Source organism: Mizuhopecten yessoensis, unplaced genomic scaffold, assembly GCF_002113885.1.
Source record: "Mizuhopecten yessoensis strain PY_sf001 unplaced genomic scaffold, ASM211388v2 scaffold8233, whole genome shotgun sequence".
Classification (NCBI taxonomy): domain Eukaryota; kingdom Metazoa; phylum Mollusca; class Bivalvia; order Pectinida; family Pectinidae; genus Mizuhopecten; species Mizuhopecten yessoensis.
Window position 1 is genome coordinate 537,266 of NW_018407445.1, and position 22,208 is coordinate 559,473.

Genomic DNA, 22,208 nt, shown 5'->3' on the forward strand with positions numbered 1-22,208 from the left:
GTACCTTTTACTTGTTCCGGTACAAGGCTTGAGAGACAGGTATGTGATACACTTGTCCCTTTTACTTTTTCCGGCACCATGCTTGATAGACAGGTATGTGATACACTTGTACCTTTTACTTGTTCCGGTACAAGGCTTGTGAGACAGGTATGTGATACACTTGTATCTTTTACTTGTTCCGGTACAAGGCTTGAGAGACAGGTGTTTTGTACCTGTTCAATTTCAAAGGTTGTCCGACATGTATGTTGCACATATTTCGGTACAAGACTTGTGAGCTAGGTTCTTTGTGCCTGATCTGGTTCAAGACTTTGAGACAGGTATGCTACACCTGTTTCGGTTCTAATCTTCTGAAACAGATATATTGTCTATGCATGTTGTACCTGTTTTGGGTAAAATGTACTGTATGTATGTGTGCTTACATGTATATCCGGTGCAAGGCTTTTGAGATCGATGATTTGTCTGCCTTAAAGATTTAGAAAGGAGTGGACTGTAGTGGTTGTTTCAGAGTAATTATTTTCATGATTTATTAACAAAATAATATAAAAGATCTCCATAAAATCGCATTATCATATGCCATTCGGCGAATAGAATTTAGCACCAAATTGTTTTATATAAAGCACCATTAGTATAGCAGTTTCTCAACGCAATGAATCCTATTCATTCAAGGCAAGTATTATGGTTTTCATGTAAACCGCTGCCACCAGTGAAGCGTACGGCTGCCATTCCTTTCGGCCGCCATATTGAAAATCGGCGATTCCTCGGATCATCAAGTAACTCTCATTCCTGTTCCCCTCCAGTGATTCTAACACTGCTTCAAAATCCTTGTCAAAGGCTTTGATTTCGTTTGATTTTGCAAACAACATTCTCAAGCGTTCATCATTATCCAAACAGCTTACGCTTCCTATTGCCCCACACACCACAGTTGTGCCCCTTTCCGACAACTCTTCAGTAGTTTCGACTCCTGAAACACCAATGGATGGTTTTTGGAATTTAGAGTCGATTTCATTGAGCTGTTCAAGTGCACTTGTTATAAGATGTTCCAGGGGATTCACACCGCGAACATTTTTTTCGTTGAGTTTCTTGACGATTCGTCTTAAAGTGTCATCATGGCTGTGCCAAGTTCTCGGTGAATATTGGAGACCTTCTTTACCAACCTTTTCTCTTGTGTAACATTTTGTATACATGGCGTTAGTGCCATTAGACGGCATGGATACGACTACGTCACCCAAGGTCACGAGGTCATCAGTCGTCATGGGGTCATCAGGGTCATGTTGGTGCAACACTCCTCCTCCAACGCCTACCAGAAACACGTGCTCTACTTTGCTGAAGGTCCCTAAAAGCATCAGTTAAATCATTAGACTATTTCGAACATGCAGGTCTTATTAAACAATAGGAAGTATAAATCCTGTATACCGAGTTTGTCATTAAGCAACCATATTGTCATTGTCCAAACAAAAGTTAGTTTGACCTCATGGGTATTACTCGAATGTTTCCGATAAAATACAATCGTGCAAAGGGGGATAATTCCCATTTTGACAGAAGTTTTAAGCAACGCTCTATGGAATCATTCCCCTTAGTACATGTATTTATATCACGGTACTAGCCTTTATATAGCCGGTTAAATATTGAACACGTATCACCAGGAATTCTACACGTGGTTCGAAATTTCATGTTATTGTCCTGGATGAACAAACTCACAACAGTTCTGATGTATTTACCAAAGAATTCAGGTAAAAGCTTCATTTACAGAATGGCATAGCTAAAAGCTAAAGAAATGTTCAAACAATAAACAAAATATTGAAATTCGGACTTTTCTTGAAACTTACACAAAACACTTCAGGGGCGGATCCAGGTTTTCCTAAAAGGGGGGGGGGGCGAGACTTTTTTCTCAATAGTCAACGGTGTGCTGCCGAAAGCAGTACCACGAGCGCGTAGCGCGAGTAGGGGGAGGGTACGGGTGGGAGTCGTCCCCCTCCCGTAAGGGGGGTTTGGGGGATCTCCCCCCAAAAAATTGTGTTTTCTAGAACGTCTCAGAAGCGATTTCCCGTGTTCTGAGGATTGTTTTTATGTTTAATTAACAAAAAAAAACCCACCATATTTTAAGTATGGCGCCTGAACTTAGAGTAAAGAAAGTACATATAGTTCGATATCGGGGCGCCTGATCATGCATTGAAAATGTGTTCACGCATAGTGCCGGTGGTACTGAATAAAGGGTCTGTTTAACCTATATACTGTAGCTAGTAACAGACAGACGTTTACATAATTACCCAGGAGACGTGTAACGGAGTTCCCCGCAGCTATGTTGGATGCCTCGACGTCCCCGGGGGTACATGGCAGCTTGGTGGATACAACCCGGTGTTTCCCGATCCGCCCTATAGTGTACACTTGTGACTCTCCTACAGGAAACAATGACCACCTTAGCTTTAAAGGGTGACACTATTTATACCATTACAACGGTCGGTGTTACAATATTTCCATATATTATACTTAAAGGAAGACATTTATACACATTAGGTTTTAACTATGTTTCTCCTCAAAATCCTTGCTTCAAAAAAGAAAGAATGAAAAAAAAAACCAAAACCGTGTAAATAAGGGGCATTGGATCATTAAGCGATTTTGTTAGTTTGGAAATTACTCTAGGCTTCTCAGAGTTAGCTCCCTTCCTACTGTTATGAGTATAATGATATTATTAAAAAATGAATGTGATATTAACAAAATATATCCCAACTACTGATTCATCTCCCTTAGTACAAATTGTTATATTGACACAACCTGATTAATCAGGAAATACTCTACGTGTCCGCTAAACTAGTTACCATACATGTGAGCATGCAAGACTAAGTAATGAATTCGTGCCTATTATGATTACTACGTTTTATTAATGACTTATTTATTTAACTATTCTACTTGTATTAGATAGCCTCACCGATTCTGCAATGCATTGCTGTTCAACACAAAGACACATTCGAATTGTAGGAAATATTGATGTGTGTCTTAAATAAAATACTAGTAAGTACTGAATGGCTTCTAACTTGACGCAACTTAACATATAATGTAGTTACTTCACTTAGATACAAATGTAATACTTACCGACAGTGATTTGAGAAACTCTGGCTGATGAAGTGGCCGATAAACTATACATTGTAAGAGTTATCGTTCTTACTGCTTGTTACTACTATGTTTTCAAAATTAAGCGATTTGATTTATATTTTTTTCTTTTCATTTTTTTTTTATCAAAAACCTGAAACATCGAACAATATTATAATAAAGAAAAATAGATTGAGTAAAAACATTTAAATATATTCATATTTTTTATAAATTATGTTTTGTTAAATGTTTCAGTAACCATTATTCCGATTGGATGCCGTTTCGTCTACATATAAACCGATTGATATTAAAGTGGTCAATGCCAACATTTGTGAGGCCTACCTTCTGTTTTACACTTGACGAATGTGGTCCTGTTCTCAATCATGGCATCCACTGCAAGTTTTTCACAGAACAGGGTAGTAACTATGGCAATGTTCGGCTGTTCTCTCGAACTGAGGACCGGCATCACCTTCACCAGTTTCACTTCTGTAAATCAAACATGGCCGACAGTTGATCAATGACGCTTACAAAAAAGGTAAGACAGCGTTATTCACCATATTGAACATACACAATCTAAAATAGTATATCCTGGTCTGGTGTAGTCCCTGTAACTCACCGTCCTCTTTGTGTGCGGGCCCTCCGCCATGTTTCCGCATCCAATGTCCGTCAACCACCTCCTTTATCAAACCACGTTCCTGGAGTTCCGCCAGCACCAGTGCGATGACCAGAGGATCAGATACATGTATTTTACACTTGCTACAAAACAGCAAAAAAATCGTTAAATGTCATTCTCTGTTAAAAATACTGTAATTGTATTGACTTTGAATTCTCTATACGGTAAAGTGTTTTTTGGGACTCACATGAGTCATGCTTGTTCCTGAGAGACGCATTTTTTTTCAGAATTTCAATACTTTGAATAAAATGTCCATGACTCGCCCCAAACAAGTTCCACAAAATAACAGCGATATACAAATACTTCGTGCGATATGAGAACGAGATTTATGGAACACATTCATGTACATTTGTACAGTTATAAGGTTAGACGTGTCACATGATTACCGGACGAGATCTTCTATTTTGACGACATTCGGAAAAGCGTCCTCCAGTAAATGCAACATCCGGTATTTCCTCGCCAGCCACATGTACTGCTCCCTGATCCGAGCCCTTTTGGCAATTCTTCCTGCTTCGACTTCCGGGTCTGAAGGAGATTAGCCAGAAACACAGCTAACTTGTAGATACAAACGGATTCAGTAGGCATATACTGACCATGCTTATAGCATAATCGATATCAATATCAAAAACAGTACTTATGACAGGACATTATCAATAACCGAGATCATAATATTGATTTTGTGTGCGTCTCCTAATTTAATGTTAATACACAGCCACATTGTTTTCTGCTACACATCATTGGGCATACGTCTGAAAGCACCAGTGAGATATGGAGTGTCACGGATCAGTAATCAGTAGAATGTCATGGTTCAGTGAACAGTGGAGTGTTATATTGTAGATCAGCGAGATGTGAAGCGTCTACAGCAGCAGATGACTACAAAGTTCGTCTGCTATTGGGTATATACATCATCAACATCATATCGTGAGGGAAAACTAAACGAAGAATTCCCAAATCGTTCAATCGTTATTCAGAGACATGCTGAAGAATTTGGTGCGGTTTTAAGCCATTGATATGCATGACGTCATAGCGATAATAATCACTAGTATTGTTCAATTGTAAATGAGCAAGTAAATGAGTAAGTGTAAACTCATTGCAGTGCTGTAATCATGGAGGCGTGCCAATCCAACAGAACGTCGAGCTAATTAGACAATGAGTTTATTAGATGTGCCTAGGGAGACAAGCAGAGCAGGAAACAATAGACAAAAGATACAATACAATGGATATAAGAGAAAAGAAACGGAAGATCAGAGTGAAATATAAAAATAAAGGTATTAAAGTATGCCGAAGGGTCAAACAATCAATTTTGCTCTCATTGGTGTTCAAAGGGGAGGTAACGAAGATGACTCGTCTCTTGCTATCATGCAGAAAGTACAAGTCTCATAGTTTCCCTTAGTCCTGCAGATAATGACATGTTCCAGAAATGGTGGTACATGATTTAACAGTAGACAATATACATCGCTGTGTAGGTAAAATAATCAAGATGACAGCTGTAGGTAAGCAAGTAAATTATGTTTCAACATTAACAGCATGCAAATTGCAATATGCTGTCAAGGCCAAAATTGAAATTAAATACCTTCTTCTTTGTAATCAGCTGTAAAGGAAATGTTTAAATAACATACTTTGACATTGTAAATCAATAAGGACAGCATGACACACAATTTCTGATATTTTACAATATGTTCGTAACACACCAAGTATTACAAGAAGCATTTTGGGTATTTATTTCGTTTTCTATTTCTTTCTATTTCAATAAATAATACAAAGTATTTCGACATCTTTAAAACATAAAAACAAATTTAACTTTCATCAGATATATGGCCTCATACCTAGAAGTTCAGCGAACTCCCAATGGCCCTTAGAGGACTTGCTGGTGGCGACAGCTAAGCAATTGACCTTGAACTGTCGTTTAGGGAGCACGTGCCAACGAAGGAATCTTCCATGTCCATATTGAGCGCCTCGTCCTACCTCCAAATGCTGATGTGCCCAATTGATCCAAAAGTAGCGGAAGTTTTCTTCACTGACAATATTCATTGTCAAACTTTCCGCCCGGACGGGGCCATTCGCACTCTCCCGAATGTAAGATTTGGTGTTGCCTTCAGCACCGATCACGATTTCATGAGCTTTGTTGTTTACGTCACCATAAATTGAGGACAATACGACGCGCACGTCACAAGCTGCCTTCACCTTGAAGGTTATGAAAGATTTCTGGTTGATACATACTTCCGGTACAAAACGGAAGGAGTTCGCTGCTGGTGTTACCACAGTGGTAAAACTGCCTGAGGAAACAAATGAAACAATAAAGTGTATATTTACGTCATTGCTTGACCCTTAGCCGTACTAATACAAGTTGTTTGCATCTCCTTTCACTACACAAACTATTCGTAACATAGCCCATATACCTCCGGTATTTAATGAATATACAAAACACATGCTTGCAGGTTTTGTCGTTGCGGGATCCTTAGAGATCAGATAAGACAGTGCTTTATAACTTATATATCAAATCACCTAAACTCGCCGCTTTACAGACCAATAGTTCTCCCTCAACCAGTATAGTTTTTCTAACTCTCGAAGCAATGGATAAATCTGCCAGGAGTTGGTTACTGACTTATGGGTATTATTGATTAATTACAACGCCATATACAGTTTTGGGACCGCACAACGCACCAAAACTACGGTCCAGGTACATGTACAAAGTGGTTATGTTAACCTGTATACGGGATTGTGTTGTAATTTTACATGTGTCGATTAAGTTTGTTTAAAAACACAGAAAGTACAATTTCTAAATATGAGAACGAATAGACAGAAAGATAAGTTAATAGAGGTTGCTAGAATATAGAAACATACGTAAACATCAAGTTTATATGTTTAAACATGAAACCGTATATATTGTTGAGGCATTCCTCAATTTACACCAACCACGATTGTTATCGCACAACGTCCGTCCGTCGTGCGCACATATGTGCGCAAGCAATGATCGTCCAGCTTTTTATCGTTCGCCCATCGTGCACACACCGTTCACACACCGAGCACACACCGCACTTCGTGTAACGTTGTGCGATCCCACAACTGTAACAAGGCTTTGGCCGTCCTCTTTAGTTGTGATGCTACGATTCATGACAATATTGCTTCCCAAATCGGAAACAGAAGTAATGTATTTCTAAGAGAAAACTAGTTTCTAGATATGTATGAACGTTATGGGAAAGCACGTCCTCAAACCTGTGATGGCTTTTTATCCTGTTTATCTAGCTGTCAGAAGTTAATTTCAAACTGTAAAACCCTCTCACGTCGTGTCTTTATACGATTTGAAAATTATCTAACTCAAGTTAGTTCAACAGGAAAACCAACCAGCATCCGCGATACGTCTAGGAGAGATATTATTGAATTCTTTCAAAAGAAAATGATCTTAGTTGTTTGTACATTCCTTTTACAGGTCTAGTAAACAAAGAGACCTACGTATGGGAGGGATGGCATCCTCGGGGGAATGGTCCTGTGTCTGTTGAACTTGTAGCTCCACTCTCTGTATCACAGAGTACTCCCTTAGCAGCACCAGGGCTTTCTTAATGAAACCTATGTAGTCTGAAAAAACATCGTAAAGATCTTAATGGATCATTTCAAATACTAAAACTCCAAACAGGTCTTACAATGTGAGACATCGTAAAGATCTTTATGGAACATTTCAAAGACTGAAGCTCCAAACGGGTCTTACAATGTTAGACATCGTAAAGATCTAAATTGAACATTTCAAAGCCTGAAGCTCCAAACAGGTCTTACCATGTTAGACATCGTAAAGATCTTTATGGAACATTTCAAAGACTGAAGCTCCAAACAGGTCTTACAATGTTAGACATCGTAAAGATCTTAATGGAACATTTCAAAGACTAAAACTCCAAACAGGTCTTACAATGTTAGACATCGTAAAGATCTTAATGGAACATTTCAAAGACTGAAGCTCCAAACAGGTCTTACAATGCGAGATGCCTATTATAGTCTTAAACATCCTAATGATCTTATTGAAACTTTTATGGTCTAAAACACCATTCAAGCACTTCAGCAACTCTTTATACTGTACACCACTTTATATTTGCAAAATGTTGTTTATTGCGTAAATTCACAAATGGAAGAGTAGGAAAGAGAGACAAGAGAGGATAAAGACTCCAGTGCTGCATTTTGGGCCTTGAATTTTGTTTCAATTTCAAAGCAAAATATAGCTAGGGTCATTGGAAGCCACCCGTTCCTACCTTTGGGGAAGTCAGCAGGGTTCATGAGCTCCCGGAAGTAGTCCGTGTACGTGTTTTTCTTCACCAGTCCGTCCTCCGTGCCGCGGAACCAGAAACTCAGCGTCCAATGATCCTAGGGATAAAATTATACAGAGACGGGAAAGAGTCACATGATAGACACTGTTACCCTGAAATAATTAAGGAATATCTGTTGTTTTTGTCAAGGTATATGTTCCAATGTCTCATCATACTAGTGTTACGTTATAAGTGTCACGTCACTTTTATCACCTGCATAATCAATTCAATAATTTTGAAATTGTAAAATGAACATTATCTATTCGTTTAGCCAGGTTGTTACTCTCTATTCGTTTAGCCAGGTTGTTACTCTCTATTCGATTGGATTGAGAGTTCGACAAGTGTTCTACGTTCCGTGTTAAGGTACTCGGAGACTATGTCTAATACGCAAGAACGTACAAACCTGCAGAGATTGGTTGTGTTCGCCTTCATTGACAAGATAGGCCAAGAACTCGAGTCTGCCCTCAGCTGGTCCCGTGTCTACTAGACCTGATAACAAGGACATACCAAGAAAACGTGTTGTTATTTCCAAAATGATTACGTTTAAATATCTGGCACACTATATTAAAACGTTTTGACAATAAATGATTCATTGTTATGATACTTCGTCAATGCCTCAACATCGTCTACAGAATAATGTGTAGAGAATCAAATCAGACCTATTGTCTGCGTCATTGAAACCCGAGATTTCCAAACTACTGTAAGACCATAACTCTAGGATTTCGAATACCTAGCCCAGGACCTTGACCATACCTGCCGACGTCTTGTTGATAAGGATGCCTTTGTATGAACCCCCCGCGACGTGGTGCACTTTGCTTTTGTCTATCTCACTAATAAAGGTCCGCTCAAGTCTCATAATGGCCTTCCCATCTCGCTTGGCTGCGGTCATCACGATTTCTACAAGGGAATAATATCATTATTACAATGTGTTAGTGTTACAAATGTTGTCATACCTCTTTGTCTCATTCTAGGGATGGATAAGCGACAGGTACTGTGACATCATTTTGATTTACAGACTGTAGCATATCCGCTTGGAAAAATATTTGTTTTTGTGATGTGCACGTGTCAGAAAAATAATGTAGATATGGTAAGTTATTTTTGTTCACAACTAGCCCACACCTAGTGATATCTAATCTTACAATCAACAGTATAGCAACAGAGGGAACACTATCACTGTATGATTTACATATGTGTTTAAAAAGATATTCTTTAAAGGAGATCTCTATATCTGTTCTCTATAACGAATGCATGTAAATTATCATGTCTGTTAAAACGATCTGAGAAGGGGAGACAACTATATGTCGAAAACGATCCGTAGTGAAAAGGGAGACAACTATATATTTGTTAAAACACCATGTAAAAGGGAGACAACTATATGTCAACAACGATCAGTACACGATGTCTGAATGGTAGAATATCACACACATATGTACATATTCTATCTAAATTAAATAATAAATTGAGTTGTATATTGCCTACTTTTTCAAACTTTAACATTCTAGTCAACATAAGTTGTATATTGATTGTTTCTCTTCAATTGAACTCCGACCCCCAATTAAAACATTTTTTTTTGGATGCAATGGTTCTATAAGGAACGTACGGATTCAGATAGTCTATCGTGATTGTTCTTTTCCACTTGTCTATATTGATGCAATCAACAGTAAAACCCGCTGGTCACACTTCGTGACACGAAATGGCTTCACAACATTCTGAAAAACACTAAATTGATTTTGTGGGAGGAAGGACCGCATACATCTCTATATGGCTGACTGTTATGTAACAGTTTGTGAAATGGCTGTACAATTGTATTAAAGGAACTTTTTCCTAAAATGTATATCTATTTATTTATTTGCCAATAGTTTTTCTATATAGTCGTCGTCCAGCGACGATTGTTGGAAAAAAATGATGACAATAAACTCCTTCCTTGATGATACTACATGTAACATACGAGATTCTTTATCATTGTTCTAGAAAAATATCATCCTTTTTATATCATTGCAGACAAAGTCTCTTTAAAGCACGAGCTGTACGTGTTACATACGGCCAACACGTCACTGCAGACTTTATTTACAGGCCACGGGTGAATGACCCACAGAGGACACGTGTTCGCTCTCACAAGTCCTGGTGATCCTCATTTGTACACAACCGATGGCTAATTAATCCGATGTATTTTAAGACAGGTATTGATCTGTGACTACACGTGAGGAAGTAGTTTGTATCAATTCTTGACTACGATGGTTTGCAATGAAAAATTCATTGATTACAAAGTGGATCACCCGGTAGCTTTAGGTACATACAGAACATGTCTTATTCTTGAATCATTATCAAGATCACGATTCTCCGATCCCCCCTATCGTCTGTCAAGGGTAACTACTCGGTCAGCCCAAACAAAACAACTGGCCGGATTTAATACTAGGTCCTGATAGAGTAAATAAAGGATGTAATAAGGAAACAACTCTGCCGAAGTAATAGTTAAAACATAGCTCTGATGTCATCCATTGTTCTACAATTCCACCACGTAGACATGTGAACGGTAGCAATCCAATACGTTACCTGTTGTTGTAATATCGTTTTCGATTACAGTCCATTATCAAATTTAATGGACAGTGGTAACGAAGGAGAAATAACATTTTGAAAGAATGATACACGGTACTAGGGGACGGCAACTCTGAAGGATGAGAATACAGCTTATCAGTACTCGTCAGCGATTGGGAGGGTCTAAGGTTAAAGTTAACATGTTTGTCAATATGTATCCTGACAATGCTTGCATTAAGTTCGATCTTTATGTCCATACAAAGTATCTATAGCAGTCATTTAACACCGCCAGAGTGATAAACTACAGTCAAGAGACATTGTTACCGAGCTACGTGTAACATTGCTGTTTCTGTTCACACTCCTATAATAGTGGTATGCATTTTCTATAGAAGTGGTAGTTTTCCTTTAAGGACAATTGACAGTGTTACATTAATGTTTATAAACCGTTTTATGAAAGAAATGTAAAAAGTGTAACTTTTGAGTCTTTCTTTTAACACCTGTATAGTTTTAGTTAACCTGTACTGTAGAATTCAACATAAACTCTATCAGAGCATGTTTTAAATAAAGGCGACTTCTTGTTTGGAGTTTTCCATTTAAATGTGACCTCGAGCACGTGCATACAGATTGACAACACGAGATACTTTACACATGGAACACACAACCTCGACCGGGGAGCCTCTACCTTGTGCCTCTAACATGGGCGTGTCAAATGTAACTACTATTTACCGGAAGTGAACTTCCCGTACGAAGTGTTTCGACGCTTTATGCTATTACATTAAGGAAGTATTCCTGTATAACTTGTTGTGGGGGTACTCAGCATCCTCCGCTGGCCTGTATCTATGTTAACAGTGTGTGACTCAAGTACTTATCGTACTCAGCATATGTTCCCGTTTGGACAAACAATAGATATTTAACAAGGAATGTGATAATTTAAAAAAAAAATAGAATCGTTGTGTAATCTTGATATGAAGACAAAAATGTGATCCGCCTTCAAAGTTAACCGGATTTAGTACTTAAGAAAGTTATTTAAAAGTACTTGTTTTTGTAGCCCCGGTCGCAAGGACTTAACATATGATGTCCTCTGTGCTCCAAAACAGGAAGCATCATACTGAACTCAATGTGTGAACAAAATTAAATCCTGACCGTCTTTACACGGAAAACATATTAAAAAAATCTCAAAGTTTTGGACTTAAGTACGCTGTCTTATTTGTGCCGTTTCGTTTTTTGTTTCGTTTTTTCGACACGAAAAGAGAAATTTAGCAATTTTCAAATCTCGTTGTAACGTGTTTTCGGTGCAAAAAGATGAAACAACGAAATGCATAAATCAGCCAATATACTTAAGCCTCCAAGGAAATCCAGTTACAAAATTAGACATCGGTACAGAATCAGGGGAAGTCATCCATCTAACATCAAAGTTAAAATGACGTGAACACATTTATGTTGCATACGAGTGCCATTCAATAAATTTTGTCACTAGTGTCAGGAATCACAAATATGTTGTATACAGTTGGATCTTTCTGTCGCACTCCTTCGTATTATCCCCTATAGCAGAAACACAATTTCGCAGACGCGTTATCAGTGATGTAAATACTGCGCGGTAGTCTCACCTTTGTATACTGGCACGACACAAGAAGATTGCACAACCCAGAGCACTTCTAGAGGCATTCCGTTTCCAAGAGATCATTTTCTTGATAAAGGAAGAAATCACAGGGACTTAGATCTGGTGAATAGGTTGGGTGGATCTATGCTACCTTTTCTTACAACATGTACTTCGAAAACGCCTGTACAGTTATGCTTTTTTGGGATGACGTATTATCCTGAATTAGCTGGATGTCATTCCTTTGCCTGGACACTTTTTATGTATAATCTTTTGAAAGGCTTCAATACCTTGTTTCTGTAAAACGTGTCAGTAATTGTTTTTCAAGCCAAATTGAATTGCAAACAATGGCATACAGAACTTTCTTGGCGCCTTTTATACTTCTTGCAATCACTGCTTGATTTCTCGACAACCATCGCTTATTATTTATGCGCTTCTGGGATTCAAAGTAATAGACCAAAGTCTCATATCCTGTAAGTAACTCGGATAGTTTTCTTGAGTTGCAATTACCGTATTTTTTCAAAATACCTTTAGCTTATTTCGAACGTTTGGGGTTTTGTTTAGGTTTCAGCAGATAGGGGATCCATTGGGCACAAAACTTCTTTAATTTAAAGCGCTATGTCAGAATATAATGTATACTGCCTTCTAAAATGTTAGCCATAGGAGCCATTTCAGAAATAGTGTACCGACCATCATCCTAAATTCTTACTTTCACATCTGCATTGTACCTCGTTGATGTCAACTTTGCCATTTTTGAATTTGTTCACCCACTTTAAAATAGTTCTCAATGTGACGGTAGAGGCGCCCTACATGCTGCTCAACGCTGTATGTATCTGATTTGGCGCTGAAGCACACTGTGCTTTGATATAGGAAGATATTTCAGATTTAGTCTCAAACCTCATTTTAGCATTGAAAAGTAGTCACTAGTCACGAGTGTATACCATTCAACAATGAATCACTCGTTCAATTCTTGTTGAATGATGTAGAAAGTGTGCACGTGCTTTGTTCTTTAAATGCCTTTTTAGTCTGCAAGGGCACTTAACTATTTATCGACCGTTCGTACGGGAGCTTAGAGATGGCATAAATAGCATCCAAATGTAGGTACACATCAGTGTTTCAGACCAAAAGTACGAGGAAAGGAAATGCAGACAATATAATTGGATATAAGGAACATTTATCAGTCCAGAAATGATGTATTAGGTTGCGCTAGGTTTACACTGAAAGCGTATGTGTTGACTGAACTATTCATTGTACTCTATCAAAATGATGATAATAATGTTTGAAAAGCGAAACCCTGGAATGAACACTGTTTGATATATCATTTCACCAATGATTTCTGTTAGAGTTAGATCTCAGCATTATCCCCAAGGGGATAACTGCACATGGAGCTAAATGTAGGTCGACACAGAGCGTTATTGATTCCACAGCAGTATTCGATCGCTTCACAGCTATCAAACTATCCAACGTAGCGAAGGGACGCAACTCTAGCTAGCAGAGACAATACGTGTTTTGAAATGATAACATCTTTGTCGTTGCCCGAAAATTTGGAAATAGTATAAAAATAACATGGAAGGAGATAGAAGGTAAACATATATACCTGTATATCGTTTCTATGCGCTCAGTAGAGATAGTGTAGACTCTATACAAATATGATGTAACATGTTAAGAATATTGACATTCTCAATTCACCAGTGTTGCAATAGCGATAGCGAATTGTGGCTGAAATTTCAAAACATTAGTGTTGTATTATGTTCTGCTAATCTGAGAACTACACGGGCAATACCTGAGATATTGACGCAAGCCATAAACACCACAACAACTTACCTTCAGAATCGGCCATCTTTAGTAATGAAATGTCTGGTTCTTCCATTGTCACAACTCCTCTGTGTGTCTTAAATGGTCCTGTTTACGTATCACGCAGCACGCGCAGCATCATCTAGGTCCGGAGTAGAATGAGGACCTAACTATAATCAACATACACCCTAGTCAAGGGCTTGTTGGTGTCGCCTCGTATTGAAGCCATACCCAATGTGTCGTCTGCTTGTGTACAGTATCGTACATTGTTTGTGTACTGTGAATTTAATGTCAGCAGCGTTCGAGCGCTTTACCTACAAAGATACCTAAACATACACGTTTATAGACGTTTTAATATCGGATTATCGCCTGATTTGACAATCACAAGGGGATTGACTTGATACTCAGTGAAAGCTTAAGGGAAATTAAATATGATACAAACACGCCATCATCCTCTTGTCCCTCTTACTTAGACAACCGTCCACTGCAAAAACTGATCCAACAGGGGTAAAGTCAGTTTATATATTGATTTCAAAAATGGTATGTTTTGATCACTCACATAGAACATACGGTAAAACACGAAAAGGAGCAAGGGCGTCTTAGTGACGAAATTTCCTTTGATTTTCAAGTCAATGATTTCTAATTATAACATCCCAATTTTGTGATTTATTTCATGTTGTAAATATAATAGCAAACCAACATTTAAATTACCCTCGTTTATAAATGGGTTTACCTTCACAATACTTCAGTAGTTGCTTATCGGATACCAACCATGCCGTATATTACCTTCTACTGTCATGTAGACATTCGTTGTAGGTTGCTTTCATGCCGTTACTCAATATTTTTAATCAAAACAAAATCCCAAAAGATACTTCAGAGAAACATACGTACACCATTTGCATCAGTCGTGACATTGGAGTAAAATAATATTTCGGCAAATATTTCTCAGTTATTTCTGTCAATATCGGACTGTTTTCCTGGATTGTAAGAGTGACCCAGTAATTCAGTTACCATTACCAATATATTGCTCTACCTAACAATAAAATTAACAACGGCATCGAATGGAATTTAATGAAACTTTATTGTAATGAAAGGGAGAATCTATGTTCCTTCTGTATTGTATAAAGTTAGATATTCATCACAGATTAGAAAAAAACACAACCTTTTAACTGGTAACTTTACCTGTAATTGTGCAAACACTGTTTATCTATATTCTAAGTGTCGGTGAAACAAAAAAACATTGGTGAGGATTTTAGTGATATAAACAACGGTAGTGATATATTTAGTGAGACTAAACAACGGTAGTGATATATTTAGTGATACTAAACAACTGGAGTGATATATTTAGTGAAACTAAACAACGGTAGGGATATATTTAGTGATACTAAACAACGGTAGTCATATATTTAGTGAAACTAAACAACAGTAGTGATATATTTAGTGAAACTAAACAACAGTAGTGATATATTTAGTGATACTAAACAACGGTAGGGATATATTTAGTGAAACTAAACAACAGTAGTGATATATTTAGTGAAACAAAACAACGGTAGTGATATATTTAGTGATACTAAACAACGGTAGTCATATATTTAGTGATACTAAACAACGGTAGGGATATATTTAGTGAAACTAAACAACGGTAGTGATATATTTAGTGAAACTTAACAACGGTAGTAGTATATTTAGTGTCAAATGTTTAGGTATTTACAACATTTTAGGATGAGATTAGAAAGTTCCGGCAATACTGACAAATACGTTAGGTTTAAAATTTTATGACATTTAAAAGGCCGATTGTCATTTAAGCTGTGCATCAATGCGTACCATATAACTGCTACATATACACTCATGAGAAGTAAGCAAGAAGCATACTGGTCGTGTCCGTGTTCACAGCCTCTATATACATATGCAAGGTATAGTGTGTATGCTTTACATGCCTCGTTTACATGTATGTACATGTACTTACGCCACAATGGTAACGCCCTTTTTTTCTAGAAGATATAAATATTTCAAGTAATATACAATTTACATGTAAATAAAAATTATAAATAGATAACATTTCGATGTATTTTGATCACAAACAACAATTTCTTCTGAGAAATCTCAGTGTCCCGGACAGTGCACCAGTTCAGTAGGAAGCCGACTACACATTAATCGATTGACTATGATGATTAAACCATAACAATGCTTGTTTTATCTAATGTCCCGCTAGGCAATGAGTGTATGCTGCAAATGAGGCGTTGTAAGTAAACTATAACGGACTAGGATTGGTTTCTTCAATGGCCACCTCCAAGAGAACACAAAAAGTCGTCCAATTCTGCATGATTCCACAGAATCTCAAACGTCATTGAAGTGGGATAGAACGCCTTTCCTCGGATCGACTGGTTGGCCATATCATCAAAATATTGAGAGAGGGTTTGCGTCTCTAGTTTAACCAGACAATGCATGCCCTAATCAATTTCCTCTGTATCAGCATTATATTATGTATATCGGTTTAATGAATACGTTCTACCAGTGATATGTCGATGTAGTGAATTTATTTTTACCAGTGTTATATGTATCTCGCTGTACAGTGAAAACGTTTTACCAGTGACATGTCAATGTAGTGAATTTATTTTTACTAGTGTTGACTCGTTGTAGAGTGAAATCGTTTAACCAGTGATATTTCGATAGAGTGAATGTGTTTTACCAGTGTTATCTCGTTGTAGAGTGAAATCGTTTAACCAGTGATATTTCGATAGATTGAATGTGTTTTACCAGTGTTATCTCGTTGTACAGTGAAAACGTTTCACAGGTGATATGTCTATGTAGTGATTTTATGTTTACCAGTGTTATCTCGTTGTACAGTGAACACGTTTTATCAGTGATATATGGATGTAGTAGATATGTTTAACTAGACATTCGTCGGTGGGTTGAATGTTCGATGGTGGTCCTGAACAAGCTTGATTTAATATCAGGATATTTAAAAAATAGATTTTGAAAGAGTTGTAGTTCAAACAGCAGACACCATCCATGTAACTTTGCGTTAAATAAATAGACCAGTCAGCCTACGGTTTGACCCGCACCTAATTCCAACAAAGACCATTCTTGTTGGATTGCACTCAGAATATATGTAATTAAAACATACGAAAAGTCTAGAAAAATCTAAATAGGGGAACATATTGGATTTTCCGATTAAAGTGTGCAAAAATATGTTGATAATATATTGCGCGTATGTGTAGCCGTAGGTGCAAAGGGAGATAAATCCTACCAGCAAGCACGTTTGTTTATGTTCTGTGAGCAGACTTATTTATGGAGACTTGACAGAAAGCTGTTGTAAATATGGTGAGTGGTGACAGACATTGAAATATAATGATCACTTACACTGTATATATACATGTAACATGATATAAAAATGTTATTGTGTATGCTGAGTGTACGTGTTTGACTTGGTTGGAAAGTGTTGTCTGCTCGAGTCCCGAATCGTAAAACCGTGCCGTACAACAGGTTCATAAACACTGAAATTTTACCAAACTAAGTGATGTCAGGGTTCAAAACAATTATTATACCAGAGTTCGATTTAATTTTAACCGTGTAGAAACGGTTATTTGATTAAAATTATTTTTTGAATGACTGGACCAGTGTATATTCCGTACGAAAAATAAAACTATGGAACCCTATAGTTGCCGTACACACTGGTTTGATCCGGTCTACGACATACATAATGTAGATGGTAATTAAATGTACTTAACAGTTTGTTGTGCAGGTATACACGTCATTGCAATTATAAGTGACATTTAAACACATACAAATGACATTGCTTATTCGCTTATTGACTTAGTCTTTTTATGGGAGCGTGGGGGGGGGCTGCAAGTTCGACACCACGAATTATATATATATAAGGGTCCTGACGGTATTTAATTGGACAGACGCTTGAGATACCGTCAAAAGCAATATAATACGATACGGAATGGTTTGTTTTTTGTTTTTGTTTACTATTTATGGAAGATAGGACATTTTCCCAAAAAATAGTGCGAATACGTTACTTAAAAAACACATTATAGACCGAACTTACCCAGCTCTAAAGATCTCCCTGTCCACTTAAGTTTGCAAGCACCATCATTCCAAAAAATAGATAAGGGGATAGGGGGGAGACAGACGACAATACAGAGGATTTCGCAGAAATACAACAGGCCCAAACCACAGATTCTACCAGAGCGAGTAATGATGATGACATGGATTCGGAGCCTAGTGGCGATTCGATAGTTTCATCTCTTGAGGATGAAAGGAATGATGACCTAGCTGAGGCAGGAAGAATGTACGATATGCTGTTGAACGGAGAGATATCAACAAGAACCGTATGTGAAGATGATGTACTTGACCGCATTAAAGAAGTACTGGACTCTTACAAAGCGTCCATGGGAACTCTTCGCACAGCTACTTTGTGGATGCAGTACATGGAGATGATCGACATCCTTCGACAATTTATTAAAGCGGAACGCACAGGAAATTGGGATCTTCACCTACAGACAGTGCAAGAAATGATGCCTTTCTTCGCTGCATCCGGCCACAATCTCTACACCAAGTCCGCATACATGTACCTCCAAACTATGCAAGCACTTGAACGTGAACATCCTCTGATCCACATGGCCTTCCAAACAGGACACCATGTAATACGCAGAAGTGATCGGTACTGGGCTGGACTTTCCACTGATTTGATTATCGAGCAAGTGCTGATGAGGAGCGTGAAAACATCTGGTGGATTGACAAGAGGTCGTGGAATGACCGAGGGTCAACGGGCACAATGGCTTCTCTCGATGCCATCATGTGCGGACATGAACAGTGCCATACAGGAATTTACTGATGTAAACTACCACACCAGCGAGCAACACAAGGATAGCGGACGATCCAGGAAAGAGAGGGATAAGAAGGATACGATGACGTTCCTCAACTTCTTTGTGGACCGGAAACCGTTCCAAGAGGATGTCCATCTGCGCAATATCGAGACAGGAGAAACTGCCAACGTAAAGGTAAATGCAGACAAGGCTCGGGACGTCGGGAACAAAATCTTGAAATCTATGGAAGGTCGGAATGTTGCGGAACATGTCTTTAAAAGAAGTGAGCAGGCAGTTACCCTTAGTACCAAATCGACAATTAAAGTAGACGGTGAAACAATCCACGTTGACCCTCAGCTACTTTTTCAAAGACTTATTGCCGCAGCAAACCGACTTGATGAGGACGCCTCCCATATCTTTGGCTATGAACTGAGCAGTTACCCGTCGTCTTTGTTCGATTCATCTGGACTTCCACGACCTGCACAGAAACCAGCACTCGCTGATGCCATATGGGGATTGGGTGAGTGTCATTCCACGCCACCACGTGCACAAGTACATTTCGTACTTGACGGCGGGTCGCTGCTCCATCGCATTCCTTGGACAAGAGGGTCGATATTCTCCGATATTTGTCAGAAGTACGTGGAGTACGTGATTCGAAACTACAATCATCCCACAGTAGTGTTCGATGGATACTCGGCTGGTCCGTCTACAAAGGACATAACCCACGTACGACGAACAGGAGGAGCCATTGGTGCAAAGGTCGCCTTTACAGAGAACATGCCTTTCAGGTCAAAGAAAGAACTCTTCCTTGCCAATGCCGAAAACAAACAAAACTTCCTAAACATGTTGAGCGAAAAACTAGAACTTAGTGGATGCCGGACAGTTCACGCGATAGGCGATGCCGATGTATTAATCGTGCAAACAGCTGTGGAGAGCGCCCGTGACATCGCTACAGTGTTGATAGGTGAGGACACGGATCTTCTTGTGTTGTTGCTGTTCCATTCTGATCTGGACGCCAATGACATTTTCTTCCAATCTGTACAATCAGGAACTAAGAAAATGAAGATATGGGACATCAACAAAACGAAGAAAATCCTTGGACCCAGCACGTGTGCCCTCATGCCATTTGTACATGCCATTACAGGATGTGACACCACGTCTCGAATCTTTGGCATCGGAAAAGGAGCCCCATTGAAAAAGGTGCAAGGTGACTCTTACTTCCAAGAACTGGCTGGTGTGTTTTGTAGGAAGGCGTCGCACGAGGACGTTGTAGCAGCAGGGGAAAAAGTAATTGTAGCACTATACAACGGCGAGCACACCGACGGACTGGACACACTTCGGTACAAGAAATTCTCCAACAAAGTCATGTTGAGCACAACTTGTGTACAGGTGCATACATTGCCACCGACAACTGCTGCTGCTGCTAATCACAGCAAACGAGTCTATCTGCAGGTACAGCAGTGGATACGACCAGCCGAGCATTTGTCACCGTGTGAATGGGGATGGTATATCGCCAATGATAGACTGCTTCCTATGAGGACCCACCTACCACCAGCACCGGAACTGCTTTTAAAAGTTATCCGGTGCAATTGTAAAACAAACTGCGACTCAAAGCGATGCAGCTGTAGAAAGCATGGATTGGAATGTACCCCATGTTGTGGTGAATGCAAGGGTGTCAGTTGTTCGAACGGCCAAATCGTTATTGTGGAAAGTGACTTGAAAGACGAATCGTGATAACAAACTCGTCTGAGCTAGTAGATAATGTGTCGTGTCATAAACTTTGTGAACTACGAACAGACTAATACATGTATGCTGGATGACGTTTTCTAATAATACCGTAACAACATAACGTTTTAGTTGTCCCACTCGTCAAAGCGATGCAGATGTATATGTTTAGGAATGAGCAACATGTTGTGGCAAATGGTCGTCAGGTTTTCTATAAGTCGATCATACCATGAAGACACTTGCAATAATAAAACACATAAAACACATATAAGACGTTGATAGATGGATAGCTTTTCCAAAAATGATATATAACACTACATTATGTTAACAGATATCAGACAACCGGGGCGATCTCTATGGAAATTCAAAATTTACCCTGTCTGAAAATATTTGCATTGAAAATAACCAAACCTAATTTGTAAGACATCGATTGTCCATGTCTTTTATTAGATTAGTACATATGATTAACCCGTTGTTGTTGCAACAAAAAACATGTGTGCAATGTACATATTTGAAATTATTGAGAAAATATCGAAATATTTTTCATTTTTTGGGGTAAATTTTAGGGGGTATGGGTGTTTTGTGTCATTTTAACAAGATTTATAATTGGTAAAACATCTTAAACTTACATTCAAAATAACAATATAGGTCTAAGCTTTCCATAAATACTACTATAACAACTCATCATGTCTTAAACGTAACTCTGTCGTATACAAAATGTTTATGAACATGGACAATTAAATGGCACAAAAAGTGGGGCATAGTGTTAAGTAAGACGTAATTTTCAAGACTTTGCCCTATTTAGATTTTTCTAGACTTTTGATATGTTATCTTCTGTATAAATAAGTGCAAGAAAAACACAAAATAAACTTTGTTGGAATTATGTATGGGTTGAGCCCTTTTTTGTCGTAGGCTGACTGGTCTAAAAAGAATCGGGCTTCGATAGTCATAATAAAGAAGTGTCATTTCTAGATTTTTTACCAAGTCTTTGAGAAGATTAGTGTGGGTTTAACAATAGAACTTGTGGTACACATTGTCGAGAAGTCGGAACGTTTACCAGATGTTGTGGTATATTGTACAGACACATGGAGTTCCAATGGTTTCATACAGAAGTTGAATTGGCGCGCCGCTCACCCGCAAACAATATGAAAGCGTCTTTAAAGGAGATTTTGATTGTTGGGGATTAGTTCATCCTACAAAAACTTTGTCTTTACAAATCTTTCATTGTATATGTACATGTACAATGTATGTATATAACAGAAACGGTGCCCCCCCCTCTCGTATATGTACATGTACAATGTATTATATAACAGAAACGGTGTCCCCCTCTCGTATATGTACATGTACAATGTATTATATAACAGAAACGGTGTCCCCCTCTCGTACATGTACAATGTATTATATAACAGAAATGGTGTCCCCCTCTCGTATATGTACATGCATATTATAAAAATGTGATATACATGTAAAGACAATCGCTTCAGTTTATGAAACGACAATATTTGTTTTCAAATAGGCGATACAATTTTATGTTACAAAGGGTTTTCCGTCTATAGTTATTGTAACTCGGACAGCGTTTGTCCTAACAAAAAATATAGAAACACTCACCTTCAACGCACGCAGGTCCCATAATTAACATTATCAACACTAACATTAAGTAACGAAGCTTCATTCTCGTCTCCTCCGTGTCT

General features: G+C 38.4%; 1 protein-coding gene across 1 annotated transcript; it reads right to left on the reverse strand.

Moving 5' to 3' along the window:
* Nucleotides 1-499: 499 nt before the first annotated feature.
* LOC110455505 lies at nucleotides 500-14,236 on the reverse strand. Its single transcript, XM_021505676.1, has 12 exons — nucleotides 14,009-14,236; nucleotides 8,806-8,949; nucleotides 8,456-8,541; nucleotides 7,999-8,110; nucleotides 7,214-7,336; nucleotides 5,587-6,036; nucleotides 5,334-5,351; nucleotides 4,147-4,285; nucleotides 3,704-3,843; nucleotides 3,430-3,573; nucleotides 2,268-2,396; nucleotides 500-1,333 (listed from the first exon to the last, which is right to left on the reverse strand). The coding sequence occupies exons 1-12, from the start codon at nucleotides 14,052-14,054 to the stop codon at nucleotides 654-656; spliced, it is 2,211 nt and encodes a 736-aa protein (XP_021361351.1). The 5' UTR covers nucleotides 14,055-14,236; the 3' UTR covers nucleotides 500-653.
* Between the last annotated feature and the right edge of the window lie 7,972 nt (nucleotides 14,237-22,208).